The sequence below is a fragment of the Tripterygium wilfordii genome, chromosome 4 (assembly GCF_013401445.1).
Source record: "Tripterygium wilfordii isolate XIE 37 chromosome 4, ASM1340144v1, whole genome shotgun sequence".
Classification (NCBI taxonomy): domain Eukaryota; kingdom Viridiplantae; phylum Streptophyta; class Magnoliopsida; order Celastrales; family Celastraceae; genus Tripterygium; species Tripterygium wilfordii.
Window position 1 is genome coordinate 3,329,177 of NC_052235.1, and position 15,149 is coordinate 3,344,325.

General features: G+C 35.8%; 1 protein-coding gene and 1 long non-coding RNA gene across 2 annotated transcripts; one reads left to right on the top strand and one right to left on the bottom strand.

The window, feature by feature from the left end:
- Positions 1–146: 146 nt before the first annotated feature.
- On the top strand, positions 147–2,235 carry LOC119996752. The gene is made up of 2 exons (XR_005467933.1): positions 147–347; positions 1,888–2,235. It is a non-coding gene; the product is annotated as an uncharacterized LOC119996752 (long non-coding RNA).
- An 8,351-nt stretch (positions 2,236–10,586) lies between these two features.
- LOC119996653 (ethylene-responsive transcription factor TINY-like) lies at positions 10,587–11,740 on the bottom strand. The gene has a single exon (XM_038843367.1). It carries the CDS (start codon positions 11,603–11,605, stop codon positions 10,814–10,816), a length of 792 nt encoding a protein of 263 aa, XP_038699295.1. The 5' UTR covers positions 11,606–11,740; the 3' UTR covers positions 10,587–10,813.
- Between the last annotated feature and the right edge of the window lie 3,409 nt (positions 11,741–15,149).

Here is a 15,149-nt window from a genome sequence, read left to right on the forward strand (position 1 = left end):
ATCTTATCAGACACTTTCGTGTGAAATTGGGCTTGTAACTTACTACTTACTAGTAAGACTGATTTGTGAGCAGGCCTTAAAACTCTCTGGGCTTTAACCTGAAATTTGGACATACATTGAAAAGCCCGTTTACACTTGGCGCATTAAAGTAGTGAGCAGCAAAATTTGGGACCAAGAAACGAATTGCTCCATCTCTAGTCTTTGCAGCAACCAGTGAGACAGCAACTCGTTGCGTCTCGCCTCATCAAGGATCACAGCTGCGTTCTCTCTCTATAAAGCGTCGTCGGAGAAGTTGGAGAGGGAGATTGCGCCTGGAGTTCAATTACTTATGTTGATTTTGATTTACGGTACTTTCTCGCCAGATCTTTAACTTCTCTTTTCCTTTCTCTTTTTTTTTTTTTTTTTTGCTCTGAATTTCGATTAAGCATGTATTTTTATAATTACTAGTAGAATTATTTTGATTTATGTTGTGGTTGTATGCATAGTTTTTTATTAGAATTTTCAGTTGTTTAGTTTTCAAGCTTCCAATTTTAATGTACTCTGTGGTTGCTGAGAAATTGTGGAATGCCATTATGTTTCTTTAATGTGGACTTTTTGTTTCATTTGTGATCGTAGAATTGAAAAGCCTACTAAGGAGCTCATTTTCTGGAGGAATAGGGAGAAGTTTAGCCGTAAATTTTAACAACTCATTTTGAACCTTTAGATTTTGTAGAATCATATTTTCTTGGAATTTAAGCAGGAGCAATTGATGGATGTATCTTTTAATTCTAGACTAGCTACCACATTGGTAACAGGGGAGATTTGCGAAATATGAAAGAAAAAAGGAAGTGCATTTCTCTATCTTTCACATTGCAAGAATCAGACGAATATGCCACTTTGAGAAACATGTCTTATGTTTTCTATGGTTTCGCGTGCATGTATAAACTAGAGTGTTAACTTGGCTTTAATCATCATAAACTATTTGACAGTATTAAATTTTTTGATGACCAACTTTTCATTGTATTTTTGTGTTCATTATTATTATACATTTTAGGGATAGGATTTATTGTGCTCAGTGTGATTCTGAACTATTGAATCCTTCATCATATTTATTACCTTACATGTCTACTTTGGAGGTGCATTCAAGTGTGAATTCTTTGAGACATTGCAGAAGGTGTTGCTGCATTCATGGTTATCCCAAAAATTATAAACTTGTACCGATAATGCTTAATCTGATTTAAATTGTGGATGGATATATTGTTAGTACCTTCTCAATCCAGTATCGGAAGATTCAGAGATTGTTTGGACTACAACATTTGACCTTGTCACCTTGGTGCATCAGACATGATATGACGATACCATTTCCGGGATTCAAAAAATCTAGACCCTAATGGTTCAAAGTGAATAGTTCTTTCCTGATGTGTAATTCATGCCAAAAATACTAGTAGATAAAAATAAGACTGCTTACAGCAAGTAGGTGACATTGTCTATAATTCTATCGTCCTAATGATTTCTGTTTCTTTTGAGATCATTTTGCGATATAGATTCATTTGTGTCAATAAGGATTATGGTGTTTCATTTCATTTTATGTGATATGTTATCTATGAGTGGAGTCATCATATTTCATAGTACTCTTCTGTTTTTTCACGGTGCAACTTCTGCAGAGTATTAATGCCTGTTATAGAGTCATTAATTAGATGGCTTAGTTTACACCTAGGACCTCTGATGCTTGTTAAGCATCTCACTCATTTGTTTAATACTGTTATTCCATACTATTTTTATTTTTATCTTTGTGGCAAAATGTTAGGGCATGAATACCGGGTCGTACAACGCACAAGCATCTCACTCATTTGTTTAATACTGTTATTCCATACTATTTTTATTTTTATCTTTGTGGCAAAATGTTAGGGCATGAATACCGGGTCATACAACGCAGCACTGATTGAAAAGGGAAAAGAAGTCGGTCCTGATCTGCATCTGCAAAAGTTCTCACCGTCGATAATTGCACCTGTAATGGGATTGGGTTGTTATCCCCTGAACTTCAGTTTCTAAATATTACAACTTGGAATACCAAAATTTTTGAGTGATTCCAAGTGGCTTAGTTTCTTGATAGATGTAGAAGTTGAGACTGTATGTTGACTGTAGTCCATAGTTGATTTTAAGCTACCATCATGCTTGTCTGATATTGTAGAATTGGTGTGGATGTAAGAGCAGTTAAGTTATATTTCTATTTCTTTTTCATTTTTGTTGTTGGAAGTATTCATTGATGATGGTTTTGATTCTTGCATATTTGTTTAGCTATAAACCGGATAATGTTTGGATTCTGCACAATCAACTAAATTTATGATTCAAACATAGAGAATTAGAGAATGAGATAAAGAGGACGGTCTGCGTACAGAGTCTGCAGACTGTGTGTAGACTGTAGACTTAAGTTTTCAAATGGAACCTAGTAACCTTCTTCAACTGGGAGCCTGGGACCAATTTTCTGACTTGGGCTTTTGGTTGAGCCCAAATCCATAATTGTAGACATTATCAATACGGTAGTTCCTTTTTTTCTTTTTAACCGAGTAATCACCTGGCCAGCATGTTGGGAAAAGGCTCATATTGCCTGTATAAGAGAATAGACAGATTGGGTTTCTGGCATCTTCGTGGAAATTGATGTCTCCCTACACTTTCCTTTGCTGAAACAATAGGCGGGGTACAGCCTACAAAGAAAACTATGCTGTAATGATAACTAAAAAACATCCTATATGTCATTCATGCACAAGCTACAAGACTAAAAATTTAAAATGCATTGCTGGTTCATTGTATGCCATGTTTTCTTTCTCATTTTAATCAAACTAAACGAGGTACAGCATCCAGAAGAGACCAACAGACAGTAAAAGTTAGGGTACAGACTACAAAGCACTAGAGACCACACGTGTGATTCATATGATGACATCAAATCCTGTTTAGAATATCTGTCTGAGACGACGCTTCAATCCCCCAACAGATCACCCCACCAAAAAAAGCCCTTGCATGCAGGATTACACAGTTGGTTCTGTCAGCACCGCCCACCTTTCAGTGCCTGCCACATATGTAAAGACTTTTGACCATAAGAATCATATAGCACCCAGCTCGAATGAACAAGTCACAAGCCTCAGCAGTGTCTGAGTAAGCTATCGAGTAGCGAATAAGTTAAGTCTATTGTCCCATATAGTCTAAGGAAATATGTGAAGCACAGTATACAAATAGACCAAATTTCTGAACAAGTATTTTTCCTTTGCTCAAACTAATATGAAATGGTGATGAACTTAGAAAGATAAAGTCATATGGATCAGTATGAACTAACTCAAAACAGATAAAATGTTATTAGTGCGAAGAGCGGGTTTGTCCCAGAGCATTTCACTTATCAATAATAGTACATTATTCTACTTTTTTTTTTTTTGAGTACAAGTACAAACACAATATACGACACACCACCAGATCAAGTCTATGAAAGTACAGGTGTCCACATGCCCCACGCAGAAGGCACAAATCAAGCCCACGCAGGGGCAAACTATCAAGCCCACCTAGGGGCAGACGAAGCCCACACACCTCCTTGTAAATATTCGGAGGAGGTGAAACTAGAACCCATGACCTCAGTCAGGGACATGCAAAGTCATTGTCACTTAACCAATGACTCATTTGCGTACATTATTCTACTTGATTATGACACAAGTTTTGTCTTCATATTAAGTCGGCAGGAGACCCAAATGCCCAATAATAGGTGCAATATATACGTGTACACGGACCTATGACCTATCAACCTCTCCATGGGAAGCTTTCCACAAGGAGAATTTTTCTTTGGGGGTCCATGGACTGTAAAGCTACCCGACAGGGTCCATCAAGAATTGTAAGCATTGAATATATATATATATATTGGAAAGACATATTTGTGGGCCTCACCTCTTTCGATTACACTCATAAAATCAATCATACATACAAAAAATAAAGGAAGAACATCAACCTCTGGAGAGTATGTGGTGGTCGAAAACTCAATTAGTCAATGTATGTGATGGAAAATATCCAATACAAACAGGCTTTTTCATGTCTTTTCTTTGTCAAACATTTATAATCGATCGGGTACGTAGATATATAGTCGGCATACAGTACCATGCCAAAACGTTCCACTCACTGTCTACTTGAGTATACTACTTGTGTCAAAGAACAAACAACAGAATCGATCTTTTATTCTTTCTTTTACATAAAGCAATGAAGATGATATGTTCTGGATTTAGTTGGTCATACCATGTCGACTCATGCTTTTAAGCTTTATAAATTATAATCACTTACTTTTCTTTTCTTTTTCTTTTTCTTTTCTTTTTAGAAGTTATAATCAATCAACTACTTAAAACAATATAAAGGAACAATATGCAAGCAAACCTCTAAAATTTTTGCCCTGTATATATACATAAACACTCTTTGAATAGAGGAAAGCGTTCAAGAGATAAAAATTAATATTAGGACATTTATGCAAGGAACCACATTTTTAGGGGTCGGCCGGTTTCATCATTTTCAATAATTATAAGTTAAAATTCTCTCCTTTATTAACTTTAATCTCACATGATTTATCAAACGGAAAGGTTTATGTAACACCCAACTCAAGTAGCCGGGATCACAAGCCTTTGCGGTGCAAGCTTAAGGGTGTTGGGTTAGCTATATAGTGACGAAAGGGTTAATTATTTTCTCTATGTCAAACTTCCTACGTAGTAACAAGTGTTTTTCCTACACTCGAACTAGTATAGGCTAGTGCTGAGTCTTGGAAGATAGAGTTGTGGGGGCCATTATGGGATGGCCCAAAATGTACAAATTGTTACAAGTGTGGAGGGGCGAACTGTTACGGATGGTATCGGAGTTGAGGTCTCATGGTTTAAGTTAGTACACGCTTAGGGGTGCTAGACGTGTTGTCGAGTAACGAAGGGGTTTAGTCTCTTGTCCCACATCGCCCAGAGGAAGATGTGAAGTAGTATATATTATAGGTCAAATTTTATAACTAGTAACAAATGTTTTTCTTGAGCTCAAACTAGTATAGATTGGTGTTGGGTCTTGGAAGATAATTAAAGTTGTGGCAGTCAATATGAGTTGGCCAAAGCTGACAAATTGTTACTAGTGCAGTAAGGCAAGATGTTATAGTTTCATAATTGTATAAAATACATTTATAGTCATTAGTATAGTACCATAAAAAAAAACGCTTATGGTTCTTAATTAAGGGCTTATATATCTAGCTTAGCTATTCTAGTCATGCGTGTTAAAAGTTAAAACCTACTTTCTTTAGAGCATCCATCCACAGTAGTAAAATAAATGTCTAGCACTCCAAAATTATTCTCTCTCTTCTCCTCTCTCCTATGTGACACAATTTAATTGGGTGAGTGGATCCCATAATGAACACTATTCATCAAGACTCCATTCATTCCAACACTCTACTCATTTTTTTTATTTTCTCTCTCTTTCTTTTCATTACATCTCTCTTCCTTTTCATCAACTATATACATATACTCCAACTCTCAAGTATCCTTCTTCCACAACTAAATTTTCAAGTGTCATATTTCATCAATTGTGTGCATGTAGCGCTATACTTATCAAAAAAGTAACATTTCAAGTACTTGAAATACACTTCATTATACCCATTGTGAACATCTAGCACTTAACTTATCAAGAAAATATCATCTCAAGTACTCCAAAATTATCCCATTGTGGATGCTCTACTAAAAACCTCTTCCTTCTTTGACTTAAAGCCAAACCCAATTTAAAAGAATAATGAAATTTACTTTGATGATGAATTTTGTCTAGTTGAAACTTGAAAGCACACAAATGTAGACTATTGATACAACTATCTACACAGAATATACGCAAAATCAACACGCACAAGGTACAGCCGGTCAACAACTGGTCAATGGTCAAAGAGCTCCTCCCCAACACCAACACCGTATATGGCTGGTGGGACTGGGGTCGGTGCCGGTGGTTTCGCGTACGGGGAGGTGGGGAGGAGCCGCAAATCTTGAAGAATCGGAAAAAATAAAAGAAAAAGTGGGACCCAAAAACTTTTCGGGCCAGCGAGATACTTTGAGAGATTTGGTTGTTGCACGTGCTAAGTCTGACCTGAAGCTTGCGGACAATCGCCATTGGTGGCATCCCACCCGCTGCTCAGCTGGATTTTGTACGTCTTCTTACATCGCGCGCGCACACACACGGAGTTCCGCCGCCCACCATGCCGCGGCCCCGTCGAGAAGCACGTGGCTTCCTCACGTCCTTTCTCTCCTCGTCCTATTAATTAATTCTTTCATATGGACTTCTTTGATATATTTCAAGGAATATGTGCATGGCATTGATGAGATATTAATTCGGGTTAACCCAGGAATAAGAAAGAAACCAACCTTAGTCAATGTAACCAGGTCCACCGGGATAATTACTTTGAATTGTTTAATGTATATGTATGTATACATGAATTCTCTCTTGTGGACCATCTTGTGTGAGTATTGAAAAAGTTAAATAACAAATGAAATCCACTGATTTAGTCTTAGATCCCACTTTTTTACAAGAACAATATGTCCACATGCATGAGAAAATATATGTTTATATTCACGACTAATTACAGTACGTTCACTCCCAAGTTGATTAGAGATGAATCGTTTACCAACCTAGTTCCGTTTATGTGCAGGTTTTATCATGGGACATCATTAAAATCAACATAACGTATTGCTTTTTGACACTTCAATTAGACCTCGTGAAACACGTTTAATTGCTTGCTTCACAGGCATATAGACAGTGAAAAGTTAAATTTGCTTACCTAGAAACATATGGCAACACACGATCACCATTGTTGGTTCAAAACGTGTCAATTAACTGTCAAAAGAAAAACATCCAAACAGTAAATTTCACCCTCAATTACTAAACTTTATAAGGTTCAATAATTTCAGCATATTTTAGGAGATCTTTTATTTTCCAAGTTACAATCATTTGTTGGAAGACCTTTTTGATTTGGCTGAATTTATTGATTTATCATTTATCCCTCTCTCTTTCTATCTAAATTGTATTTTGGGTGGTGAATTTTAAAAAATAAAGATATTAAGAAAAATTTAAAGGGACAGTTGCGAAACTACAATAATAAAGTGTGTCTTTAATGATTGTGGACTAGACGTACGATATATATATATATATATTGTAGTGTATTAATACTATAGGAAGCAGACAACGCCAATACGCCATCAAAGAGTCGGTCCAAACGCCGGATTTCATTGTCAAAATCAACATGAGTGATCCCCTTTTGATATTCTTACTGGACGGTCAGGATGGATCATATATCCAAGATTTGACGCATTAATGAGTTAATCGTTTTAAAGCTGCATTACTTTTTATAGATTTTAAATAATGTCAAATGTGGGCTGATTCGCTATAATTGGAATGGTTTAGGTTAGTTTGGATATAAAAACAATTGATATATATATAAGATTGTGAATTAAATAAATAGAGTTGTTAGAAAAGATGATTAAATAGAGTTGTTAGAAAAGAGTGTTGTAAGTACTTTCCTAATGTTTGGTTAATTCATATGTAAACAAAATTTGGTTTTTTAAAAAAAAAACTTTTTTTGTTTGAAACAGAAAGGGGGATTCTAACCCTGATCATCATGGTGATACACATCATTTTTATCACTCCAACTAGTAACTCAGGTGTTGATTTTTTATTTTCATGATAAGGTGAGTGTGGTGTAAATGTGAATACTTGAGCATGAATTGTCCAGTTAGAAGAATTCATCTTCTGCCAACTCAATCACCCTTAAAGTCAACTTCAAACTTAACTTGAAGTTCATATAATATAAAAGCTCATCGACAACCTTAAAAAAAACTTCTTTCATGTTAGATTTTGTTTACCCAACAAGCCAAGCTATAGTGGTGAAAAGTCAACATTGCCTTGGATTACTCGTAGACATAAAACTAAGTTCAAAACTTGAATGAAACGCATCCAAACATGGTTTTGAGAATATAGAGAATGAACATTAATTAAGGTTCTTAATTGGCTGAATAATGCTCTCTGTTTCTCGATTAATTCCATTTGGATTCCACGGTCAACTCTCCAATTAAAGTGCACGTGTGACTGGTCACATGACAACTTACTGCTTCAACAGAAACAATTTGGAATTCCAGCTTAATTAATCTCTCAAGTTCCTGCAGGCAGTACGAATTAAACACAAAAATAATTAAGAATTTCAGCCTAACTAATCACACATGACATGCTATAATATGATATGTTGTAATCAACGCTTGACAAATGCCCTTAGGACACTCGTAGTCACGTAAAAGTAAAAAAAAAAAAAAAAAGTAATTTTTAGAATATTAATTGACCTATGTAGTATTGATGACTTGTCGATAATTGGTCCTTATAAGATTAAATTTTCTCTTGGTCCAAAGTCGAGGTTAAACCATGTTACTAAATTTAATGTTTCACTTTCACTACCCTCAAAATATAAATACACAACTTATTAATACAGAATACAATGAAATCTTATACTATATAATAATATTAAATCATAGTGGGGTCCATCCAATTTAGATTAATCGTGACTCCGTGAGAGAAGGGTTGGAGATGGTTGGGGATGGGAGAAAAGGGTTGGAGAAGATTCTCATAAAAAAATGTCATGTAATAGTTTGTCCCTTTGCATTGGTAACACTTTATTTGTTTTGGATCAATTCATACTATTCCGTACGATTTTGTCTTCCTAATTCCAGCACCGGTCCATATTAGATAGTTTGAGTTAAAAAAAAATTTGTTGCTAATTAATTAGAAAGTTTGACATATTTGACACTACAAAAATTTTTGGTTCCACCCGCTCGAACCGGGTGTTACATGTCACCTCTACACGACCCGCGAACGTTCCTACGGGCTTTAGTTTTTTTTTTTTGGGTGGCTCTTACACTTTTTGTGTCGGGCCCATTTTTGATCCATCCATGATGTGCTAGGCTTTTAAGTATATTTACTATTATTTTTAAAAAATACACTAAAGAGATAGTGATTAGATTGTTTATTCAGTATAAAAAATAAAAGTATAAAAAAAGACAACACACTATGAAAGAGTAAACCAGAGCTGTCAAATCCTAGCTAGAAATATATTTTGATTATAAGTTTAATCTTTTTAACAAAATATTTGCAATTGTGTGATCATATAGGATCGAATTTATGATTTGATTTCTCATTGATAAATATCTCTCATGGAATATTCTTGTCGCTAATAAACTTTAAATAATTTCGAGCACGACTCATATGACGACAAGGATGATAAGGAAATGTTGTAAGAGAATATAAGTCAAGTGAATTAGTTACCACCAGATATATATATATATATATATATATATATGAGTTCACTTGTTGATTTTTCATGTGCTTCTCATGTTTGCGTTTGTGAGTTATTACGCAGACTCAATGATTTGCTTAGTTCATACCTAAAGGATGGTAACTATGAGTTCCATCGTTACAAACAAAAGTAAATTAGTTATAAAATAAAATTAGCCGATAATCAGTTTGATCGAATGACCCAAAAACAATAAATAATGACAGGATTAATTAGCATATAAATTTATGATTAAATTACATTGAATTGCTAACCGGTCAGTCAGGTGCAGTTTAATTAATGGAGACTTTTATTTTCATCCAAAATAAAAACAAAGACTTAGAAACTGAGAATTGAAATCCTAACTACCCAATTAGTCAGAAAATAAAATGAATATCCTAACTACCCTATTTTACCCTAAAGTCATATATAAATAGTTAAATATTATTAGGACTGATCATTTCATATATAAATAATTTTGTAATAAAAATAATACACCTTGTGGATGCCGATGCAATCTAGCTTTTTATGAAGTAGTAATTGACTATACATTAATCCAATGAGAATTTGATAATAAAGAGACTATATATATATATATATACACACACACACATGTAAGGACACAAACATGGGCATGGCTGCTATAAGTCTGGTTGTTGAAATGCAACTCTCACTTACCCAGACCCATCAAACAAACACAATAATATGGAAGATTCGCACAATCATCAACAAATACAAAGTCTTGAACCTTAAAAATTCCTCCAAGGCCTTGTCTCCTTGTGCATCACATGAAAAACTTTAGAACCTACCAAAACACATTAATTACGACAAATCACAACTTTTATGTTCTCCTAACCCCCCCTCACCCGATCTTACTTTGCTCGGCGATTGAGTTAGTCACTAATGGAACTTTCCTGTCAAAATATTATAATTACTAAGAACTAACCCGATTCACCATATATATTCACTATCGATACATCAAACCCGTAAGACTTTGTACTTTATGGGTTATCTTATAACGGTACTTAGATTCCAAAAAGGCATTGTCGATGTGCGAGTGACTCGACTTCACTTATAAACCTTGATTGGATTATATGCCAGACCGATGTGAGATTATATTGCGATATATTTTTTCAAGCAAAATCTGATCAGACAAATTGTAGTATATGTAAAAGAAAAAGGATTCGTTCAGTGTCTTTAATATGGTCCAGGACAAGTTTTTAAGGCAATATTGTGAAGAAAGAAACAAGAAACAAAAACAGAATAGGATGATTAATTTGTCCACTCTCTCTTATTTTATTTTTTTCATTGTGAAGAGACCAGCAGAAAGAAGAACATACTGTAAAGAAAGAAACAAAAGGCAAAGACTCTGCTACTATCACACTCTGTTTTGGTCTTGAAGAGCAAGCAAGGTATGAGAATTCATAGAAAGAAGTGCTTTTATAACACTAAAATTCAAATCCCACAAAAAGAAAACCAAAAATTAATGCACTAATGTTGCCACAATAAGGCCTCAAATGTATCACCTGTAACCATATTCTCTGTAAATGAAATCTGATCGCTAAAATAATCGCAGTGATCCACTGAATCATAATACCACGGCGTGTTATAGAGCCAGCCATCTAACACCGATTCACTAAAAACGAACTCTTTGTTCAATTCGAGCGAGTCAAAACTTGTTCCCAGACTCGGTAACGCCACTATCTCACTTAGCTCTTCTGGTGTTGACGCGTCATCTGTTGATGTAACCCCGGCTGTCGATGACGACGATTGGGTGACCGTTGTTGATGAAGAGGAGGAGAAAGAGGAAGATGGTGATGTGGCATTGGTGGTGGTGATCTCCATTGAAGCGGCTTTAACAGCGGCAGCTTGTACGTCTCGGGGAGAGTTGGAGGCGGGTCGGGGCAGTGACCCGGCGAGTTCAGGGAAGTTGAGGATCGCCGAACTGCCCTTGATACTCAAGGAGGCAACATCGTGTGCACGTGCCGCCATTTCAGGGGTCGAGAAGGTCCCCAACCAGATCCGATTCTTCTTCCTGGGCTCTCGGATCTCGGATACCCATTTACCCCACGTCCGCATTCGGACTCCCCTGTAAACCGGGTGCTTACTGCCGTCCCTCGACCGCTTTTTAGGCCTCCCCGTCTCACTAGGGCCACCCGAATCCAACTTTTCGGTTACCGGGTCTTTACCCGACCCAGAAAACGTGGACGAAGACTGCGAAGAGGGAGATAATGAGGAGTAATTGACGCCTGACTCGGCTTCAGAGGTAGCCAGGTCAGTCATTGCTGTAATCGCGAGATTGAAAATGTGTGGATTTAGTTCAGTTCGGGTTTTAATGGAGTATGGCCAGTAAGAATGGAGTATGACCAGTAAGTGTTTGTGAAAATGCCTAAAGGAAGCTGCACAATCTCTCGGGTGGGTTTTGGAGGGCTTATATAGAAGAGAGATGAGAGAGTGTGTAAGAAGTGTAAAGGAGAGAGGATGATGAAATAACAAGTAAGAGAAACGTGAGTGTATATTAGCAAGTAGAACGACAAATAGGAGTATGACCGACCTTGCCTTATTAATCCCATCATCATCTCACCATCATCGTCGTAGTCATATCCTTAATGACCGCAAAACAACGACAACAACAACAATAATAATAATAATAATAATTATTATTATTATTATTATTATTATTCGTAGTAAAGTAAGTGTATGTGCATTTATTAAAGGCAATATAAAGAGAGAGAAAATGTAGATACAATACAAGAGCCAGTCGCCCTAGGAAGGAAGGAAGGATCTCACTGTCTCACACAGCTGGCACAGCCGTCGAGTGTGTGTACCTTCTCTCCTTTCCTTTCCTTTTTTTTTTTTTTTTTGCCATTTTCCTTTCTTTTTTTAACGGATGAACCACTGTGCTCAATATGTCATTCAAATGGTTAAGTGGATGTAAGTCTCAAGTCGTCGGAATCATCATAACAATCTGACCATGCTAGCGACAAGTAAAATTGGGTTGAAACCCATGCACATAAGGGTTTGGAAGGGTCAAGTCCAAGCCCTCAAAATCAAGATTTTATAAGAAAATATCTCAACCGGTTGATTCAATCTCATACCTCGAGCACCATAGGATCGTTAAGTACAAAGAGATAATCAATTAAGTTATCATCAAGTGGTTGTTGAGTGTGTACCTTCTCTCTATTGAAAATTAGAAATAAAGTCTCTTTCTGTTTTTAGTCTCTAACCCTCATTTAATTTACTGCATAAATGTCACAATGTAGTTACTGAATACCAATTTTGCGAGGGTCAAATCTCTACTACATATTTCCTAAAACTCTATACTCATGCACCCTACTACCCTTATGAGTTCATTACTTACTAATTATGGAAACTGGAATTTTTGTGAAATTTTTCTAGGGTTTACTTATCTTTCAATGTAGTTAATAGTTGGGGCATGCAAGCAGTGTACGGTGGCTTCATTACTTGGTGACAGAAGAAGTAATTAATCAATTTGGACAAAAAAGGATAGCCAAACTTGGGACTTCCATGACCACTAACAAGATTTTGATAATTTAGTAGTTGTAATTAATTGGGGTTAGGGGAGCTATATATATAAGAAAAGGTAGAATGAAGAAGAAAAGGCTTTAGTTGTTGTAGGTAAGATTGGGTCCCATAAGAGTCAGAAAGATCAATACTAGAGTGTACAGTATTTATGTTCGCAGTTTGTCTTAGGGCTGTGCAAATGAAACCGAAAACCAGACCAAAATCGATAACAGGACCGGTCGGTCCAGTTTGGATCGGTTAGTTGATCGAGATTGGTCAAACGGTTTCAAAAATCGAAACCAACCGAGTTAAGTCGGTCCGGATATGGTTTGAAATTTTTATAACCACCGATTAACCGGACCGGACCGGTATATATAATATATAATATTTAATACTATAATGTCTTTAAATATGGACCATTGAGATATAATATATAATTACTAATGTTATGTACCATTAGATTAAGTGATTAACTATGAAATAGTAATATAATATATATCATTCCTTGATATTTTTTTGGAAACATTTTTATCAATCATTTAAGATTTGCTTACAAAATAGATATTTTACGAAAAACCATAACCCGACCGAAACCGAACCGGTTAGTCGGTTAACTGTAGTAACGGATTTTGATGGTTTTGGATTGGTGGATCATTCAATTTTCTTCGTTTTCATTTATTTAATTTAAGCTTGTGGTAGAATGATTTTTTTTTTGAAACGGAAGGGGAGATTTGAATTCTGGTTACCAGAGTGATATATACCCCTCCTTACTACTCCAACTAGTGGCTCGGGTGTACTTCTACAACTACAATATATATATGTATGAATCAATATGTGAAAAAAATTCATTGATTGTATACCACATTGGATTGGCAAAACCCAACTGAATGGTATATAGTAAAATTCTAGCACCTCTCAGAGAAGTGACACGTTTTCTAGGCCTAAGACTAGTGGCGACAACCCATGAAGAACAAATCTGTGGAGGCCCGTGGTTTAGAGCATACAATTAATATTTTTGATGCGTTTGAGCTTGGATTTCCAACAGATTGATTAATCCCACGTGCGAATGCTATTGGTTAATTATTCATATGTTATTTCACAAATTATACCACAATTTGAATGATGATGTAATTTTTTTTTGTTTCAAGCAAGCGGGTGAACCCAAAATTTGACATTTGGTTCTTTTGGCCATATGCACGAAATATATATGTGACATCCACCGGTTCACGACACCTAGCTTGGCTAGCCAAATAAAATATCACGTTTTATTATGCTATTATGTATTCATATATATTATATATATATATCTGACCGATCATGCATCGACATAAAGTGTTGTCACGATCATTTATTCATTGACTAAATTCGTCTGGGTCCATGATAGTTATTAGCCAACCCACGATGGTTTCGTGTGTCTGATCAATTGGTCTGCTTCCTTTTGGCTACATTCAGGGTTTGATTATGGTCACATGTATGTCGATCGATATATATATATATATATAGACACACACGTACTATTTATCCAGGAAAGACGTCCTTATTAGGTTTATATAAATATCTTAATCTTTAGGTTCTTATATCTAATCAAATGACTGAGATTAATGTTGATTTAAGATTTAGAATATAGGGTTTTAGATTTTATTGTTTGGGTTTATGATTTGAAATTTAGGGTTTAGTGATTAAATTTTAATATTTGGGGCTTATGATTTGAAATTTAAGATTTAGTGTCTGGAGTTTAAAGTTTTAAAATTTAGGGTTTAGAACAATATTTTGGGCATCGTCTGTCTGTCTTGTGTGATGTATATATGTGTTTGTAGATATTTGTATAGTGATCAGAAATATCATATGATTATTCTGAATATGTATATCAGTATATGTATGATGCCATTCTGACATTAATTATGACAACTAGGAGGATTAATTAAGCCGTGATGAATGCAATCACAGTTGTACGGCCACGTGCTCGCCTTGAAAGTATTAACAAACACAACAATCTGTCCTTTGCTGTTGCAGCTAACTTCTCCAACACTATTGCTACACAATCTCTACAGCTAACAACCAAGTACTCGCTGTCAACAGTGGGCCCCCACTGATTGCTACTTCATTAGGCCCATTAACATTACAACTATATGTATGCACTTCATGTCAAGCTTCTGGTACGAGATTTCAGATTTGGGCCTTATAGGGCATGGACCCATCTCCCTTGAGCCTGAGGCCCAGATTAGATGGCCAGGTCCAGATAGTTTGTCATTATCTGCTGATTTAAGCGAATGAATCACTTTAGTTTAGCCCAACCAACTGT